We start from the raw sequence: 18,413 nt of genomic DNA, 5'->3' as shown, positions 1-18,413 counted from the left end.
TCTGGACCGGTTTACACCAAAATGCAAAGGGCCAAAAGAATTTATTTGGCCCTTTGCATATCCAAGAGCTTTTGGGATCCAGTAAACTCAAAAATAAAATAAAATTTTAAAAAAGCGTCTTTCTGCTCTCTGCACAGCTGTTTTGTTTATTTCAATGTTTCTTTGGTGAAGAGGCAAGTGCGATTCAGTTTAGACTCCCAAAATTAAAGGTCACCAACCTTTAAAGAAAGCTAACAATCTGAACGTTGCATCAGACGAAGTGGGTATTCACCCAGGAAAACTCATGCTCCAAAACGTCTGTTAGTCTATACGGTGCCACAGGATTCTTTGCTGCTTAATCTGACCATTGGATGCAGTGTGAGGGGGAGGAGGAGGATTTGGTATTAAGTCTAAAGTCCTAGTCACAAAGAGGAAATAAACAGCACAGGTCTGAAATACTGAAGATATAATGAAGCAAGCACCACCAGGGCATTGTGTTTTGTTTTGTTTTTTTCTAATGTTATCTCCTTGATATTTACTGAATACTGTTTCAGATAACCACGCACCACAGGGAAGTTGCCTGACTTGAATTGGGACAGTTGAATGGGAGGTAACCTATGAATTGATATGGAGGCATGCACCATAATAAGAAAAACTTTGAGAACCACTGTCCCTAAGCACGCACCAGTCTTCTTTTTTTCTTTAAGTGCCTTTTGGCTTGTAAGTCTTGTTTGTGAGGAGTCACAGGGCAAACTACAGTATAAATAGAGCTATATACAAGTTGTGGTGTCCTGTAATGTAGCCTGTGTTAATTTCACAACTGCAAGATTGTAGTATACAGAGTTGCTGTGGACTCAGGCAATAATGGAGTACCCTATTGCCAACTCCATTGTTCAAAAATTGAGTTAAGCCCCAGAATATCATAAGATTTAAATATATATTGGGCTTTTTATTTGTATTTTGGTTTTAGAGCCTTTGGGTGCACTTGAGTACAGAAAGACTTTGGTGGGTAAAAAAGAAGAGATACTTCTGGAGCCCTCAGATTACATGAGCAGAGGCAATAAGAAAAAATATGGTATCCCGAGTGTCACAAACACTGGCAGCATAGTGTGAATTGTTTGTGTGTACTTGTGGAGAGGAGAAAACCAGGTAATTCTTGGAAGTTAACAATATTTGCTCTGAAGCACGAGCATCATGTAGTTCTCAATATGCCTTGCTAGCTTCTAAAGCGAAGGTCCAGTTTTGCCCTCCCCAGTTCTGTGGGTTAGAAATCTTCTGAAGGCCTATCTCAGCTCCGTTGGGATTGGAGAGCAATGCTGTATCTGTAAATCCAGCTGTTGGAAAGCATGGTATCTTGGCATTCCTTCAATTCAGTGTTTGTTTATTGCCTTTGTTGGTTGGCCAGTGTTTTTCATTGGTTTTTGCTCGAAAGACTGACTAGTATCTAGTTATGGAGCAGCTGAATATTTCATGGCCTTTGCCTGACACTGTGGAGTTGATTTTAAGTTTAAAGAAACAGAAACAAAAACCTTTGGAGTTTTTTAGAGAGTAAATATTGGAACAAAACATAAAGCAATTGATAGAAACACTTTTTGTAAAAACCTTCCTTATGTTGTAGCACTGGTTTAGTATAAGACAATACTTTCTATACAGTGTCTGCTTATTTAGCAATTTGCATAATGTGATGTAAGAATGAACAGTGGGAGGAGGTAGGCTAATAGGAACAGCATCAAATTATTTAGGCTTGCTCTAAAAGTATGTTGTTCCATTGCAATTTGGGGAAGTGTGTTGCTCTCTGAGCTTCTGGAAACCTCTGTCTAGGAGCATTGTACTTTTAATTTCTCTTTAGAGAGGAGCTTAATGACCATGATAATGATTCAGTTTCTTAATTATATATATTACAGTAATTGTATAAAGTGTTTTATGACTGAGCTTGTAAGTTATACCCTAAAACTATTTTCTACTATTTGTCTTTTCCAAATCCAATATACATTGTCTCCAATTTCAAAAGCATTTTCCATGGGTGATTTGAGATCACAAATGCAGGAGACTAGTCAACTATATTCACTTTCAGGTTTTCTAATTGACCCTGGCCTCTGGGGGATGTGCTTAACAGTAATGGTTTTGTTTAGAAAGGGACCAAGAGAAGGGTATGTGTTCAAGGCTCTTCCTTGGGTCTTTGTTCCCAGGTCTACTGTGTTGAGGAGCTCTGCAGGACTAATACGGTCTATCCTTGGGAGGTGAAAGGGGAGAGAAAAATTAGGGACTTGGAGGACCTTGCGAAGGTTGAAGATAAACCTATGGTTATTTAACCTCTGCATTTGGCACTGGGACAACTGCTACTGAAATACTGTGTCCAGTTCTGGTGTCCACAGTTGAAGGATGTTAATAAATTGAAGAGGGTTCAGAGAAGAGCCACAGGAATGATTAAAGGATTAGAAAACATACTTCATAGTTATAGACTCATGGAGCTCAATCTATTTAGCTTAGGAAAGAGAAGGTTAAGAAGCGTATAAATACCTACCTGGGGAATAAATATTTGCTAATGGGCTTTTCAGCCTCACAAAAGGTACAACATGATCTAATGGCTGGAAGTTGAAGCTAGACAAATTGCAGATGAGAAATAAGACATATTTTTTTTAACAATGAGGGTAATTAACCATGAAACAATATGCCAAGTGTCATGGTGGAGTCTTGACTGTTTTTAAATCAAGATTAGATGTTTTTGTAAAAGAGCTCTAGGAATTATTTGGGAGAAGTTCTGTGGGCACAGGAGGACAGATTAGATGATCACAGTGGTCCCTTCTGGCCTTGGAGTATGTAAATCTATTATTTAACATGTGTTAAAACAGTCGGACTTGATTCATTCCAGAGGTGATGCCAGTGCACCTTTGTGTGTTTGGAGTAGTTTGATCCCAGTAGCCAAAAGTTGTTCTGAATTCATTTGATGGAACAAAATAGTTAATGGCTTGAAATTCAAACCAAAACCATGACTGCTCTGTAAACTGTGTGGTACAGTATCCTTTTAAAAAGTGTTTTTAAATATTTTAAACTGCATTTTTTTTTTATCCTTTCGAATCCGCTGTAGGGAGCTTGGAAAAAACCTCCAGTAGGGCTGTTAACACTGATGAGAGATCTTGTATGCCAAGGTATGAGCTTTTCATGTTCTCAGCATATATTCAAATGAAATTGCAAATTATGAAAGTGTGGGGGTTGGAGATACAAGAGGGGAAGGTTTAAGAATTACTAAATGTCTAATACAAGGGTTTTTGTTTAAAAAAAAAACAAAAAAACCCTCTGTTTCCTGCAGTTACAGAAAGTTGGAGGTGTGTTTTTACTCTATCTTCATTCACAATGTTGCGAGCCATGCACTTGTGAAGGCAGCTCTATATTCTTTAAGAGGCAGTCAGCAATGTGGATACTTACTATGCTTTTAAAAAAAAGTCATTTGTCACTGTCTTGCTTAAATGGGGGGACGTCTTCAGTCATGCTGCACATTTCACCAGGATATGCAAAATCATCAAACCACACTTCTGCCTAGGCCTCCACACACCAAGCAATACACACATACCTAATGTTACTTGTGGCTCTGTCTGCAGTTGCTGGAGGAAGGGGGAACCAACCAAACGTAAGCCGCCTTCTTCAAACATATAAAATTATGCTCAGACTGTTATTTGTGAAAGAGCTTGTGTTACATTTCAGGTTAGTGTGAAATTCTTACACTCAACATCTGTTCAGTGGTGGGTTTGCTTATTTTTCCACCAGGCGCAGGTTAGGAATTTCCTGTGAGTGGCTAGAGTTTTTTGAGGGCGTAGAAAAAGGGGTTGGGCCAGCTGTCCATTCCAGAAGGGCTTCCCAAAGACTCTTTGTATTTATTATAAAGTGAGAATTATTTAAATCCTCTTAATGGCTGCAAGGAAATGCTTTTGAAAATAGAGGCTGTCTGACAAATGTCTTAATTTTTTTAGTCTGCTTATACAGTGCTGCAGTACATGTATGTACCTAAGTCTTATGTAAATTCTGTCTTAATGTCTGTGCACAAGCACATTAGCTGGTCTTACATAGCACAGAAGTGTGTGAAAATGCGATTGAGCCCTTTAGTGCAAAATTTCCTGTCTGAAGGGACATGATGTAATGGACTGGATTTCCTGGCTCCCAGTCCATTGCTCAAGTTACAATCCTGGCTCTTCCTCTGTGGCTATGGGCTAGTTACTTCTTTGTGCCTCAGTTTTTACACAGTATAAACGGTGTATTGCTTTACTTCACAGGGATGATACGAGGATTAATTAGTGGTTGTAGAGTGTTTTGAAAATGTAAAGAGCGGTTTTAAGTGCTGCATGCTGTCATTGCTCTGGGTCACCCCTTCATAGGATTGAGCCTTTAATAGTATGTTCCAGCCTTTAATCAGCCTTTTCAATTCAAACATGCATGTTTGTTTCTGTACTTGCAACAAATGCATTAAATCCTTATCTCGGTAAATGACACAATTCTTAAACCTGGAATGCCACTTCGCTTGACTTGAGCAATACATAAAATCGTCCTCTTCTGATAGTATGCTGTCTTTTGCAGCACGTGAACTGTGTGAAGAGATTGTGTAATTAAAACAGGCATTCTAAGCTACTTCTGGCATCTGTCTTGCTGAAAAATGCTGTCTTTTGGGATCCCAATAAATATGACAAACAATTTTCCTTCTGCTTTCATGCTGAGTTAACAATCAGCCAAACATACAGGCCTGATGATAATTCAATAATAATAATAATTCAATAGTTGGACCCTCACTGGGATCCTCTGAGAGCATGTTTGCAGTGATACACAGAAGGACTTTCTCGGAACAAAGAATGACTTATTTTGCCCCAAAGATACACAGTGCTTGGAGAAATAGATTTAAAATAGACAAAGAGGCCTATATGCGTATTCACTTACCTAGTCAGCAGGAGTCCCGTCCTTTTACTTCAATGGGATCATATCTCATCAACCTTTTTGCTGCATTTTTGCTAAAAAGATTTTATTGTTGTCTTTTTCATGAGCTCCTGCAGTGCTCTTTGGGTACTTATATGCTGGAATAAAAGACCCAAGGCATGGCCATGGCTTGCCTGAGTCAGCTGCAGAGCTAAAAATTGCTGAGTAGATATTTGGGCTCAGGCTTGAGCCTGAAACCAAACATCTACACAGCAGTATTATAGTCCCACAGCCTGAGCCCTGCAAGCCCAAGCTAGTTGATCTGGGCCAGCTGCGGTTATTTAATATCTGTGGACACATACCCTGTGTGTCTTCTCCCACATGGCCCTTATGCATGCCTTTCCCAACTCCTTGTGCAGGGCACCTAATGCTTTGCTTATTTAGGCCCTCGTTTGGCAAACCACTTGATCACATGCTTTAATGCCAGTACTTTAGCATGTGCTTAAGTGCTTTGCTGAATAGGATGGACCTAAGCACATGGTCAAGTGCTCTGCTAAACTGGGGCTTTATGCCTGTCTTAGGCTAGGTCCACACTGCAGAAAAGTCTCCCACAGCATCGAGTCTCAGAGCCCAGGTCATCTGACTCAGACTTGCGCTATGGGACCAAGAACAGCCATGTAGATGTTCCTGCTTGGGGTGGAACCCAGGCTGTGACACCCAGTGATGGGGTGGGTCTCAGTGGGAGTGGGAATGTTTTCACTGCTATTTAGAGCTCCATGGCATGAGCCTAAATCAGTTCCTAGGCTCTGAGACTTGCTGCTGTGGTGTGATTTTTGTTTAGTTTTTTGTAGTGTGGATGTACCCCATTAGACCCCCTTCTGCCAGGCTGTCTGTAGTGCATCTAATTAACTTGTATTGGGGGAAAAAAAAAGCTTGTTCCCCTTCTCCAAATTTGTCTTTAGACTGTGACTTCCGCAGGGCATGGACCATCCCTTCTTGAGTGTCTGCAAAGTACCTCGCACATTGTGGATGGTGGCATAAATAATCAGATGTCCCAGTTTTTTTGCTTTTGAGGAAGTTGTCTTTTGTGACAGTAATAATAGAAGAAAATAAGAGAGTATTTTAATTCTGGTTCTAGAAACAGGTCCTTTTAATTGCCTGGTCTTGCCCTAGTGTGTTAAAAATCATTGTTTCAAACAGCTACATTTTGATTGTTGGATGAAGACATTGGGCAAGTGAAAAACTGTAACTTGCTTAGGGAGATTAATCTTGCAATGCCAAATTCTCAGTGGCACAACAGTAATGTCAACAGACCCCGGTTGCTGGCGGTCAGGATCTAACTGGGGATTTCTGGAGCTTAATGCATGAGCCTGTACTGCATGAGCTAAAAGCCAACTGGCTGTTAGCAAAGGCTGTAGAGCAGATTCATTTTTTCTCTCTCTAAAAGTGGTCTTGATGCCGCTAGATGGGAGAGAACACCACACCCAAATGGTGTGTGGGTTACACGACCATGAGGTTTGTCCATTGCTACAGATAAAATCCAGACCTAGTGGATTTATAACTGCTATTCTTTAAAATTGCACTTCTGAGAGAGTCTGTAATTTAGGTTTGCTGCTTACTCCAAGACTGACTATCAGAAACCAGCCCTTTGCCCCTTGAGTATCTATTTTAAATAGGTAGCTTTTTCTGCATGTGAGTAGGGCAGTTCTAATTCAATTATTTGTATCCTGGCCTATTTGACTAATATACCAAATGTGCTGGTCAAAATGCTGTATACTACATATGTCTTGTAACTTAAGAGTGCTTAGTGTGATTGCCTACTGGCTTTCTTGGCCCTTTCAACTGGTTGTCTATCAAATAAGCACTTATTACTCAGTTCCCCAGAAAGGACTTGTAGTTCTTCTATATTTGTCTGTTCTTTGTTTTTAAGTGAAATCAGTGCTTGCGATAGGTGCCCAATGGAAAGCCCTGGGGACTGAAAACTTCTGTTTATCCACACCATAAACAGCAGCAATACACGATTTCTTAAACTCCATAGCAAATGTGCTTCATCACTGAGCTGGAAGAAGTACTTTTCATGCAGAGAAATCGCTGCATACACCACGAAGGTGTAGTCACTGCTTAACAGCGCATAGTACCACTACAGAAAGTTTAAGGGTGGAAATGAATGATACTGTGTCTAACTGAAACCTAAGGGGAATTTAGATATAATGAAATTATCCAAATGAAAAATTGGCCGGGATATTGAATAGTAATAATGCCTATATGAAAAGACCCTAGCACTCTGTTGGTGCTGTATAAACAGATATTAATATCTTGCAAACGTGCCATGGATAATTAATCCATGTAATGGGCTGTATAAGTACCTAGATTAATCACAAGAGGTCAAGATCTTGATTTCCTGTTGCATCCAAAAAAAAGTAACTGGAAAATACTGTAGAAAATGAGAATTCTTGTAATACTCCCTGTCTGTAACTTCCCCACATGTGTTTTTGACTATAAAAAAAGAAGTGAAAGAGTTCATGGCTTAATCTAAGCCTTAACTTGATTACTGTGTTTTTGAATGGGAGGGACCAGAGTGTGGTGTTCTGGAAAGGAAAGGGTAGACTGGATAAAACAAGTTGCTTTTATACTTCCCTTAAAAGCCATTCCCTTTTAAATCCTAAGAATAGATCTTACTCTCTATATTACTCACAGTTAATTAAAAGAAATCCCCCTTCTTTTTTCAGTCCAAAATGGTGGCTTTGAAAAAAGGAAGCAAATGTTGCTACTCAGGGAAGTTTTCAAGTGGAAGAACTTATGTAAATAAACTGTTGTCACAACTTTAGCCAAAAAAACATATTGCCAGCTAACTTCAGAGTATAAATATTGTTCATCTGGTTTTAGATATTTAGTTGCCATGCTGGGGGAATCCTGCACAACTGGCTTTTAGTTTCACAGTTTTTACAAAGTGGAAGTTTGTGGAAGTGGCAGGTGCTCATCAGCACTAGAGAAACAGCCCCAAGTTGTGTAAGGATGGGCACCCAAAGTTAATTTTGTTCTCAACCTCTCTGAATCAGCTGTAAAATCTGGGTGGTTGGGGAAGAAAGTGATACTGAACGTAGGCAAGATCTGAGCTACAGGACTTAAGATGTTCACAGCCACAGGTAGGTGAGTAAGAGTTTAGGTCAGTATAACTGCGTCGCTCCGGGGTGTAGATTTTTCACACCAGTGAGTGATGTCGTTATACCAGTATGAGTCTGTAGTGTATGCTTGACCTTAGTATTGTTTGTATTTTGCAGCTTTGGAAAATGAGGCTAAATCAAAATGGTGGTAGGTACAAAATCATGTAAATGAATTTGCAAAGAAAACTTGGATGCATCTTTACGCTAAAAAATGGCGTACTGATTTAAACCAAAACAACCCCTGTCTGTGTCAAGTTCAGGTCCTAAGAAGAGGTACTGTGGCCCAATGGATAGGGAACTGAACTGAACGTAAGAAGAGCTCCCCAATGACTTGTTGTTTAAAAAGGTAGAGAGGACAATGTCGGGTATTTTGTTAGTCTCTGGGTTGCACGAACTTTAACTTGCCAGTCCAGTGAGGATGTACTGCTCTCCCTTTGAAAAGCGCTTGCATCTAACATTGTCAGTGAATTTCTGTATTGTCAGTGTGTTCTTTGCATTGCTGCCGTGCTCTGGCTCGTTAATAACTTAAGATGCTCTTGTAATTTTTGTGCCATAGAACTCAACCTGCCTTAGTGTTCACTCCTCCCTAGCTCACCACCACCAAAAAAAAGGACATGTGTCTTTGTAGGATCTAGTAGTTAAGATCAGGCTTTGTTGCTCTCAACTCCTGCTTTGTTGTACTTTACTTTCCCTTCCCTCCCTCCCTGTTACCAAGTCCGCTGACACTATTTCCAAAACGCTAGTATCTCATGTTTAGTTACAGTTACGCAATTATATACAGACTTATGAGGACTATTCAGTTTAGGCCATTAAAGATCAGATGAGGCACAGAGAGTATTAAACCTGCTTTTAACAAGGAGAAGGGGGGAAAAAAGAGTTCAAGTGTTCTGATACCACAGCAAAGGGGGCGTAAGGGTACCTTGAGAGATGGTAGATGACTATTCTGTCTGGTATGGTAAACTTGCATTGGAACAGAGTTCCTGTCCAAAGCAGGAAGTAGAGTCCCACCTGCGAAGATGGATTTGGTTGGGCCTAGGTTTAGCAGAGTTGTGTGTGAATTAAGAGGTAGAACCTCAGGCCAGTGAGGCCATACAACATGGAGTAAGGCTTCTACTAACTAATAGCACTTAGCACGTTCAAAGTGCCTTTCTTCCATACATCTCCAAGTGCTTTACGAAGAAGCCTCATTGCACAGAGCAGACTAAAGCGCAGAGAGGGGAAGTGACTTGCCTGAGGTGTCACAGTGATTCTGTGGCAGAGCTGGGAGTAAAACACTGGAGTGTTGACTCCCTGTCCTGTGCACCAGTGAGCACAATGACTCATTAGACAGTCTCATATTCCAGAGAATCAGCTGCAACCATTTTTTCAATGAGAGCTGCTGGGATAACCCTGCAGAGAGCTGGAGTGCTTTATCCATAGGGCCCAGTGAGCAGAGTTATTTGCAAAATATTTCTCTTTTATGTGACTGCAGATGCATCAATTGTTAAACACACTAGCCACACGAGGCACACATTAGAACTGATGTGACAGTTGGAGATGCTAATTTGTGTCCAGCATTCATGAATTATGTATCTTTGTTTAATTAAAATGAAGTGACCAGAGGAGTAGATGGGATTTGACCTAACAGATCTCTTCTCTCTGATTTCTGTGATGTATTCTGCATCTATTACCACATGAGCATGGATGGATGGTCTATGGTTAAGGCATTGGTCTGGGACTCGAGCAAACTGGGTTCAGTAACTAGCTCTGCCATAGACGTGTGTGACCTTGGGCAAGTCACACAATCTCTCAGAGGCAATATCTGCACCTATAAAATGGGAATAATACTTCACAAACAGGCTGTGAAGATAAATTAATTGTTGCTTGAGAGTTACTCAGATCCCACAGTGAGAGGTAGGTCTCATACAAAATGGTAACTTCCAAATAATCTTACTTCTGCAAAGAATTCCTGTCGGTTGTTACGGCATTGGCTCCTTAAAATAGTGACCAAGATTTTAGTTTTATTATTTTAGTTATAAAGGGCATTGATACATTAATGGCCATAAAATGTAGCCTTCTGTATAAATCAACCTGACCTAAAAATGTTTGTGGCTCATTCCTTTGTGGATTTTTGGTCTCAGAAGACAGGACTTCAGAGATACTTGCAGTAAATAATGGAGCCTAATTTTCTCCACTGACATTGTGTGGTAGAATCTTCTAGCTAATACGATTGGGAGCCCCATTGCAGATAATCAAATGTTGCAAATTAATGAGTAAATGAATGTATAAACAAAAAACCCTAAAGCATCACATTGCTAAAATTACTTGTATTTATTTCCACAAGTGTAGTTTAATTTTATGTGGCATTGAATTAATCTATTAAGATATATTTTTGTTAAATGAATATACCTTTATATGAACATTCACTTCAGTGATGAGCTCACTACAGTACTCTGAGCTGTTAAAACTCTGAGCCTTAAGGCCCTAATCCAGAAGACCTCTTCCACCACCATTACCACCACACACACATAAAGACACACCTGCACACTTTGCTAGATCAGGTGCAAGGTTGTGAAGAAGGTAGAACCATCGTAAATTTTAGCAGCTTAAAAGCGAGAAATAAATAAAACACAGAGATTGTTAGGCAAGATGAATTTTGTGTGTTACCCTCAACGTTGGATCACAGGTCAAGCGTGTTATAACAAGGGTTAAAACTGAATATTTAAGCAGTAGAACTGCAGTAGGCAGACATATTGCACTTTAGGAGGAAGCTAAGCCTCTGAGTAGTACACCAGGGTCTGATTGACTTCTCTGTCACAATCCTGCCACCCAGTTATCATAAGGCAAAATGTTACATTTATAACATTCTAAAACAAAGGCTTATCCTGAAGTGACAATCCAGTCCATCCCTACTGTTCATAGCCAGTAAACATAGTAGGCTAAATTTTCAAAAATACAGGTGCTATAATCTGTTCACACCTTTATATGTATTTTAGTTTGTGCATGCAGCGTCTGACCTGCACATGCAGATTAGAGTTTGAGCAAGCTGGATGTGTTCAACAGTGCATGTACAATTCTGCATGCACATTTCCAAAATCTTGCATGTTTCCATGAAGGCTGCTGCTAAGTGTTTTTTGTAGTGAGGGACTGTTCGATCCTCTAATTGAAACACATCAGACCTGTTGTTTCTGTATCACCCAGCCTGCTAATTTTAGGTAATGCCTTTAGATTTGTCTCTGTCTCATACTATGTCAGTTTTGAACTTAAAACAAATGGGGATGTACTTATGGATTCTTCATCTTGTTCAAGAACATAAACTCCAAGTAATTTAGCTACAGGGCGTCTTTGGAGTTCAGGATAAGTTTTCCATCAGTAGTACTTCGCATTCCTAGAGCAACTTTCTTGTCAAGAATTTGTGTGTTACAACTTTCACCCTCATTTTATGGATGTATAAACTGAGGCCCAGACAGGTTATAAATGACCTGCCCATGGTCACAGAGTGAATCAGTGGCAGAGCTGGGAACACAATCCATGCCCACTGTATACTATTAATTCCAGTGAGCAAGTTGGTTTATTTTTATATCCTGCTACAGGGAATAAATCTTTTTTTTTTCAACAAATCATAAGATTATACCTAGAAAGGCCCATAAATCATGTGGCAAAGTTAGTCTGAAATCCCTTTGAGAAACTAAACCTGTCCAGTTTCATAGCATTCATAGTTCTGAATCCTTACTTGGGAAGAAAGTGCTATTTTACTAGGGCAAGAATGAACAGATAATTAGCTGGTGAGGTCATTGTTTGCTTGGGCTCTGTTGATGGGGCAGCCAAGCCTGGCTTATAATGTAAACATAGTGTAAAATGTTTATCGCTAGCTTTGTCATTCTCCTTATTTGTCAGGGCATCTTGATGAGAATGAGAAATTTTCTTGTGCTGCATAGGGAGTTGAGAGATTTCCATAAAAAGGCACAGGCGTTGCTTGAAAGAGCAGAGAGATTTCTGACTTGGCAGCAGTGAGTTAGGCCTGACCTTTTTCAGAAAGAAAATACTGACCTCTTAAATCATTCCCTGTTGCGGGTGGGTGGGTGAAGTAAACTCTGGTGCTTATATTTCACTGGTTCAAGTTTTTTGTTTAATTGCTTGTATTTTTATGCAATTAAATGTTGGAGGAGTGAATGAAAGGTACCATAAGCAAGTAGTAATATTTTGTGCAGCTAGATTTTATGGAAGAATTGTTTCCCCTTCATAGATGGATACATATCAAAATGCCCTTTTATTGTTACAACAAAACATGCCACCATAATAACTCCGCTTTTGACCCTCTTTTTTCCCAAACACCTGAAAGAAAAGACTAACTTTGTAGTTTTCCCAGAAAGTTAACAGGTCTAAATTTTGGTGTCCCAAGGGAAGAAATGAATTCCAGAGTCAGACTCCTCACAAGTTTCCTGAAATAGGTGAATAACTGAAAGTCTTTAAAACAAATAAAGGGAAATCCCAGCCTGTATTATAACATTAAACAGAAACAATAAAAAGACTTTGTACATCTACCAGCATCCTGGTGGAAAGTACATTGTGGGTTTTTAATTTATTTTTTTTTTAATTTGAAGGTTCCAACGCTGAGTACAGTAAATTACAGCCATCAAAGTACACATTTGCTTGGGTTCCCAGATTTAAAATAAAAATATTTTTGCTGCTGCTGAAGAGATTTTTGTATTTAGCTATACAAAATAGTCTATTCTACAAATAAATGTGCTATGACAGCGGTTCTTTGGGAGAACACGTAATGTTTCTGAGGTGATGCTTGCAAATGTTGCTCCTAATTCCATGCTTTCCCCCTGTTTTTCAGATTGCCTCTATTTACGACCACATCATGCGTGAGTACAAGCTAGTGGTCCTGGGTTCAGGAGGCGTTGGGAAGTCCGCTTTGGTGAGTGAGTGTTGAGTATCTGACTTGAAAATTGTGCATTGGAGGGCAGTATCAAACATTTCACCAGTGTCTCGTTGCAAATAGGATTATTTTACACTATCGGGACACTTTTGTTACTTTCTGCATACACAGCAGTTGATTGGATTACTGCTGTTGAACTGCTCAAGTTAGTTGTAAATGTATTACATTTAAAATGACCAAATGTTTAAAGATGGAGCACTGAGATTGTTTTCAGTGAAAAGACCTACACTACTATTTTATTTTCACTTTGCAGTATATAACCTAGCATATAAATATATATTTTGTAAATTGCAAATGTGTAATCTAGAATAAAATGCAGCACAGAATGTTGGCTTGAATGCTAGTGAATTGCTGATGCCTGAGGCGCAGGGTCGCTGTTATGCCTTGAAGGCTGCGTGTTTCCCGTTGCAGATGGAACTAGACTGAAACCAGTGTGGCAAGAAACAGCCTACTGGTAGTGTGGAACAGGGGCCAGCAACCTTTCAGAAGTGGTGTGCCGAGTCTTCATTTATTTACTCTGATTCAAGGTTTTGCATACCAGTAATACATTTTAACGTTTTTAGAAGGTCTCTTTCTATAAGTCTATAATATATAATTGAACTATTGTTGTATGTAAAGTAAATTTTTAAAAATGTTTAAGAAGCTTCATTTAAAATTAAATTAAAATGCAGAGCCCCCCCTCCACCCCCCACCGGACTGGTGGCCAGGACACCGGCAGTGTGAGTGCCACTGAAAATCAGCTCGTGTGCCACCGGTTGGCTACCCCTGGTGTAGAAGGATAACTGTGGACAGATGATGCTGCTCACTCTTGAAGTATGAGTGTTGCTTCTCAGTGGTTTGTGTTGCAGAGCTCACAGCAAAGCAAATGCACTGTAAAAGAGACTTCAGTCATTTGTTGTAGCTGAGCATAGGGTCAGCTATGTATCACATCTAAATCAGCCAGCTCACTACTGAAAGGAGTAGGCAGAGGGGGACTAGTGGGAACTTATTAAAACAAGCAAATTCGCCCTGCCACTTAGGGATGGGAGTAGCTATCCAATTGTTTTTAATGTAGGAAACAATAAGGTGTTAAGAATAGTAAGATTGTTTTCTCTTGCATCCTTTATTCTTAAAAATGTGTTTGTATCAAATCCTACTCTTCCATGGTAACTTCAGCAATTAATAATGAAGCTGTTCCCCACCCCCACCTCCCATCGTCCCCTAGAGTATGTTTGTTTTTCTCATCAGGAATATAATATTTGTGATTTAGGAGTCCTGTGATAAGACTCTGACATTTTGTCTGACATTTTAGTGGTGTGTACAGCGGGTTAGACAAACTTTGAAGAAGTTTCCTCACTTGTAGTGTAAAAACTACATCAGTTCAGTCTTGCAGATTTTTCTTAATGAAAAACAAAAGTTTGTTTTTCCAAATATTTAACCTTTAGGTAAAAGTTAGATTTTTTTTTTCAGACTCATTAATTCCCATATCTTTTCTGTGGACGAATAAACTTGTTTTTTGTTTGTTATAAGTAATCTATATTATGGCCTGATTCTCTTCTCACCTACAACACTGTAAATTGGAGGTGACTCCATTAATCAGCAGCTTTGTACCAGGGATACAATTGGAGTGAATGAATAATAATATCCAGTGTATTTAACGTGAGTGTGCCTCTCGTGTGATAAACAGATATTTGGTAAGCTAAATGCCATTGTTTACATTATATAACCATACATTGCATTGTATATGGAAATATTGATCCAACATGCTGATAATAGGGAACAAAAAATTAACAATAAACAAGTCAAGATCTGATGGCATTGAGAGGTAACAAAATAGCAAATTATTTACAAACAGCCATCAGAAGAGCGGTTCTGAGATGGGTTTTAAAATAATACAGTGGAAGAGATTAAAACAGAATAGAACTATGGTATTTTGCTGCCAATAGTAATCTTAAAATTTCTCTTTCCTCCCCTTTCCCCACCCCCCAGTGACTAAAATAAAATGACTTATGGAGAGGCTGGTATTGGTATTCAGTTCTGTATCTGAATGACAGTTTAGAATACAATGTGGTGGTGTTTCACTGCAAAGCCTCCTTTCTTGTTTTGACTCTTAATTCCCAATATAATGCTGATTGTGCAACACTTCTCCTTGCCCTGCCCTCTGGCACTAATGGCCATATAACAGAAAGTCCTTAATACACTTCTACCCTGCTATACCGCGACCCAATATAACGCCGGTTCGCATATAGCGTGGTAGCAGCAGGGCTCCGGCGGCTCTTTAAAGGGTCCGGGGCTCTGGCTGCTGCAGGGAGCCCCGGGCCCTTTAAATCACCGCTGCAGCCCTGCCACCGCTACCGTGATATAAAGGCGTTTCACTGCTGGGGGCTTATTCCTTCACCCTCTCACTTCCCTGGTGCTTCTCGCATGAAGAGAGAATACCCGAAGTCCAAAGGCGCAAACAGTCTGATGTTTGTTGGGGTGAACTTCCAGCAAGCATGATTCCAGTTTCCTTCCTTAGTGTCTCCCTTCCCAGTTCTGACACACAGAGCCTTGCCTGTGTCCTTGTTCCTATTCCCATCCCCTGTTCCCATTCCCCCCTTTAGCAAAATATGATCCCAATTCCTCCACCCCCATCCCCAGTCCCTGTTCCCATTTCCCCTTACTTCATGATTGACTGCAGACTATATAGTAAAACTTGAGTTCTGTTTAGCTATACCATAACCAATCATTTTACTGAAATTTAACTAACCAATCTTAACATATTGTAGCATGGTTATTTAACCAATTATATCCCACCACCTTAATTGGTTTACACCCAACAAAATTAATTGTACAGCAGACAGAAACAATCACAGAACCAGACAGAGATTATACAGACAAACAATAGGGAAGTGGAGACTAGTGTGATAGAACAATACAGAAATGAGGATTTCACATCCCAGCTATTGATAAGTGAGTTCTTTCCAGACAGAATGCTATCAAACTAAGTTTCCTTTTACATCTTCTAGGCTCTTCCCTTTCTCTGGAGGTGATAGGAATATCAGGGTATGGCTACACTTGAAATTTCAAAGTGCTGCCACGGCAGCGCTGTGAAGTGTGAGTGTAGTCGGAGCGCCAGCACTGGGAGAGAGCTCTCCCAGCGCTGCATGTAAATCACATCCCTTACGGGTGTAGCTTGCAGCGCTGGGAGCCGCGCTCCCAGCGCTGCAGTACTGATTACACTGAGGCTTTACAGCGCTGTATCTTGCACGCTCAGGGGGTTGTTTTTTCACACCCCTGAGTGCGAAAGTTGCAGTGCTGTAAAGTGCCAGTGTAGCCATGGCCTCAGGACAGGATTGTATTCCTAACAACCCAGTAGCACCTTACTTCAATGTGACTAGTTTGGAATGTGAGGATGTGACCATACACTTCCCAGCTTATGGCTGCCTCTGCTGCTAGCTGAAGGCCTTAGCCTGTCACAGTAAGAGAAGGCCCTTACACAGACAGACAGTGATTTTGATTCTTTCTTTTATGCCTCTATAACTAGCTAAGTGGTAAGAATACACCTAAATTCTTAGGCCTTTGCAGACAGGCTTGAATATCTATATCCTAACATTCACCTATAACACGGTAGGGATTTTTGGCTCCCCACGACTGTGTTATATTGGGGTAGAGGTGTAGTAACTAATGCACAATTATTTTAAAGCTTTCTTTTAATAGTCATCTGTTTTGTGATGGACTTCTGCTCCTTTCTAATGGCAAGCAAGATCCTTTGCCCAATCAGTGAGAAAGTAAAGTTAGCAGCATCTGGCTGCAAATGGTCATATGTATAATTGGAAAAACACAAAATGAGCAAACATGCAAGCTCTGTGCTAAGGGAGAGTAATATAAGTAACGGAGCAAGGTGTGGCTGGGAGCCAGAAACTTCTGAATTCTCCTCCTGTCTGCCTCAATTACTTTACATATAAAGTGAGGGTACTTACCTACCTCACAGGAGTGTTGTGGAGATCAGCAAATATCAGTAAAGTGCTTGGAAGGTGAAAAGTACTAGGTAACAAATAGAGCCACAATGTAAATACAGTGATGTTTCTATGTAATGGGCAGTCTTGGACCTGGTGAAAACAAGGAACTTTATTTTCAGAAGTGTTGATCCCTGCAGCTCCCAGCGTGTTTGGTTGGAGCTGCGGTTGAATAGTTTCTTCTGAAAACGAGGCCCTGTGGATTCAGTTAATAACTTTCTTCCATTAGGTGCATCATATGTTTGATTACAAAACAAGCTGTATTGGGATATTACATTAGAAGAAGAGGTTCGGAGTGGTCTGCCAGGTTCCAGCACCTTTGTGGTGAAGACTAACTTACAAACATGGGGAAACTATTAACAGTATATAAATGAGATACAGTTGGTTTTTTGAATCATGACTGGATCACATTTTCCAGTGTTAGCCTCTTAACCAAAAACTAAGTCTTTGTACCTTTTTTGGTAGTAACCATTAAGAAGTCTCCGGGTATAATCACCACAATCTAAAGGAGTTCTGCCTGTTGTGGTGGGGCTCCTGTTGCCTTCTGTAACACCATGGCTGATTGCATTACCGATGATCTCATTGGAAGTGTTATTTCTGAGATCTTCTCTCTGAAGAGACCTTTGAGACAACAAACATACAGTGTGATAGGGAAATGGTTGAGAAGAAGAGACTTTAAGTCTTTCTAGACCAGTGGTTTTCAACCTTTTAAAAATTTCAAATGGAGGTGCATACTGTACCTCTTTGGAAATGTTAGACATAGTCTGCAGACCCACAGAGGTCCAGGGACCACCGATTGAAAACCACTGTTCTAGACTACAGAATAAGTTTAGCTTTTGAGTGAGGGCGCGTGCCTCTCATCTGCAGGAAATCTTCTCAAGCATGAAAGCTAGAAAATTGTTTTCTTGCAAGTTTAAAAGAAATCAGTGGGCATTTTGTATTCTCCAGAATACAGTGATGCCTTTTCGAGATATCTGGCCGTGTGCTACTCTTTCAAAATCTGAAACCACATATTTAGGAGCAAAAGCATGTTTCGTGTGTGTGTGTGTGAGATGAGGCACAGAGGTTGCTGCTACCTATATTTATGTAGCAATTCAGAGACAGATTAGCATTAGAATTTAGTAGTTCCTGGTTCACAGACCGAAGTTTATCTAGTAGATTATGTAGCAGTATCTGGTTAAAACAAAAAATCTGCCACTCTGAAAGTAGAGCAGTTCCAAATTTCTCAAATAGTGACCTGCAGAGATCTGGCTGGTCGCACTTGCTGCTACATTTTCCTTATTTCTCGCTATTAAATCACATGAAAAGAAGCTAAAAGCCTCACTCTTCTATGTAAGCAAATGCTGTGGTTGTTACAGGGATGCTCTGCGATCACAAATGGGAGAGGAAATATCTAAAGCACATGCCTTTCTATTAAGATATGCTCCATACTATGAAAGACACTTGCAAAGCCCTGGAATAGGTGAAAGT

General features: G+C 40.1%; 1 protein-coding gene across 8 annotated transcripts in view; it reads left to right on the top strand.

Annotated features, from left to right (window-relative positions):
* RAP1A (RAP1A, member of RAS oncogene family) overlaps nt 1-18,413 on the top strand; it is a 71,700-nt gene that overhangs the window by 34,873 nt on the left and 18,414 nt on the right. For 4 of the 8 annotated variants that reach the window (XM_050954405.1, XM_050954406.1, XM_050954408.1 and 1 more), the window contains 2 exons: nt 3,068-3,128; nt 12,865-12,892. In XM_050954405.1, coding sequence (XP_050810362.1) covers nt 3,121-3,128; nt 12,865-12,892 — 36 coding nt within the window. In that variant the 5' untranslated portion in view covers nt 3,068-3,120. Of the gene's footprint in view, nt 1-3,067; nt 3,129-3,491; nt 3,608-12,864; nt 12,946-18,413 lie in introns of those variants that run through there. The other 4 variants (XM_050954403.1, XM_050954402.1, XM_050954400.1 and 1 more) reach the window with 3 other exon arrangements.

This window comes from Gopherus flavomarginatus, chromosome 5 (assembly GCF_025201925.1).
Source record: "Gopherus flavomarginatus isolate rGopFla2 chromosome 5, rGopFla2.mat.asm, whole genome shotgun sequence".
Lineage (NCBI taxonomy): Eukaryota > Metazoa > Chordata > Testudines > Testudinidae > Gopherus > Gopherus flavomarginatus.
The sequence above is the reverse complement of the archived record's forward strand: the minus strand, read 5'-3'. Positions and strand labels throughout refer to the sequence as shown.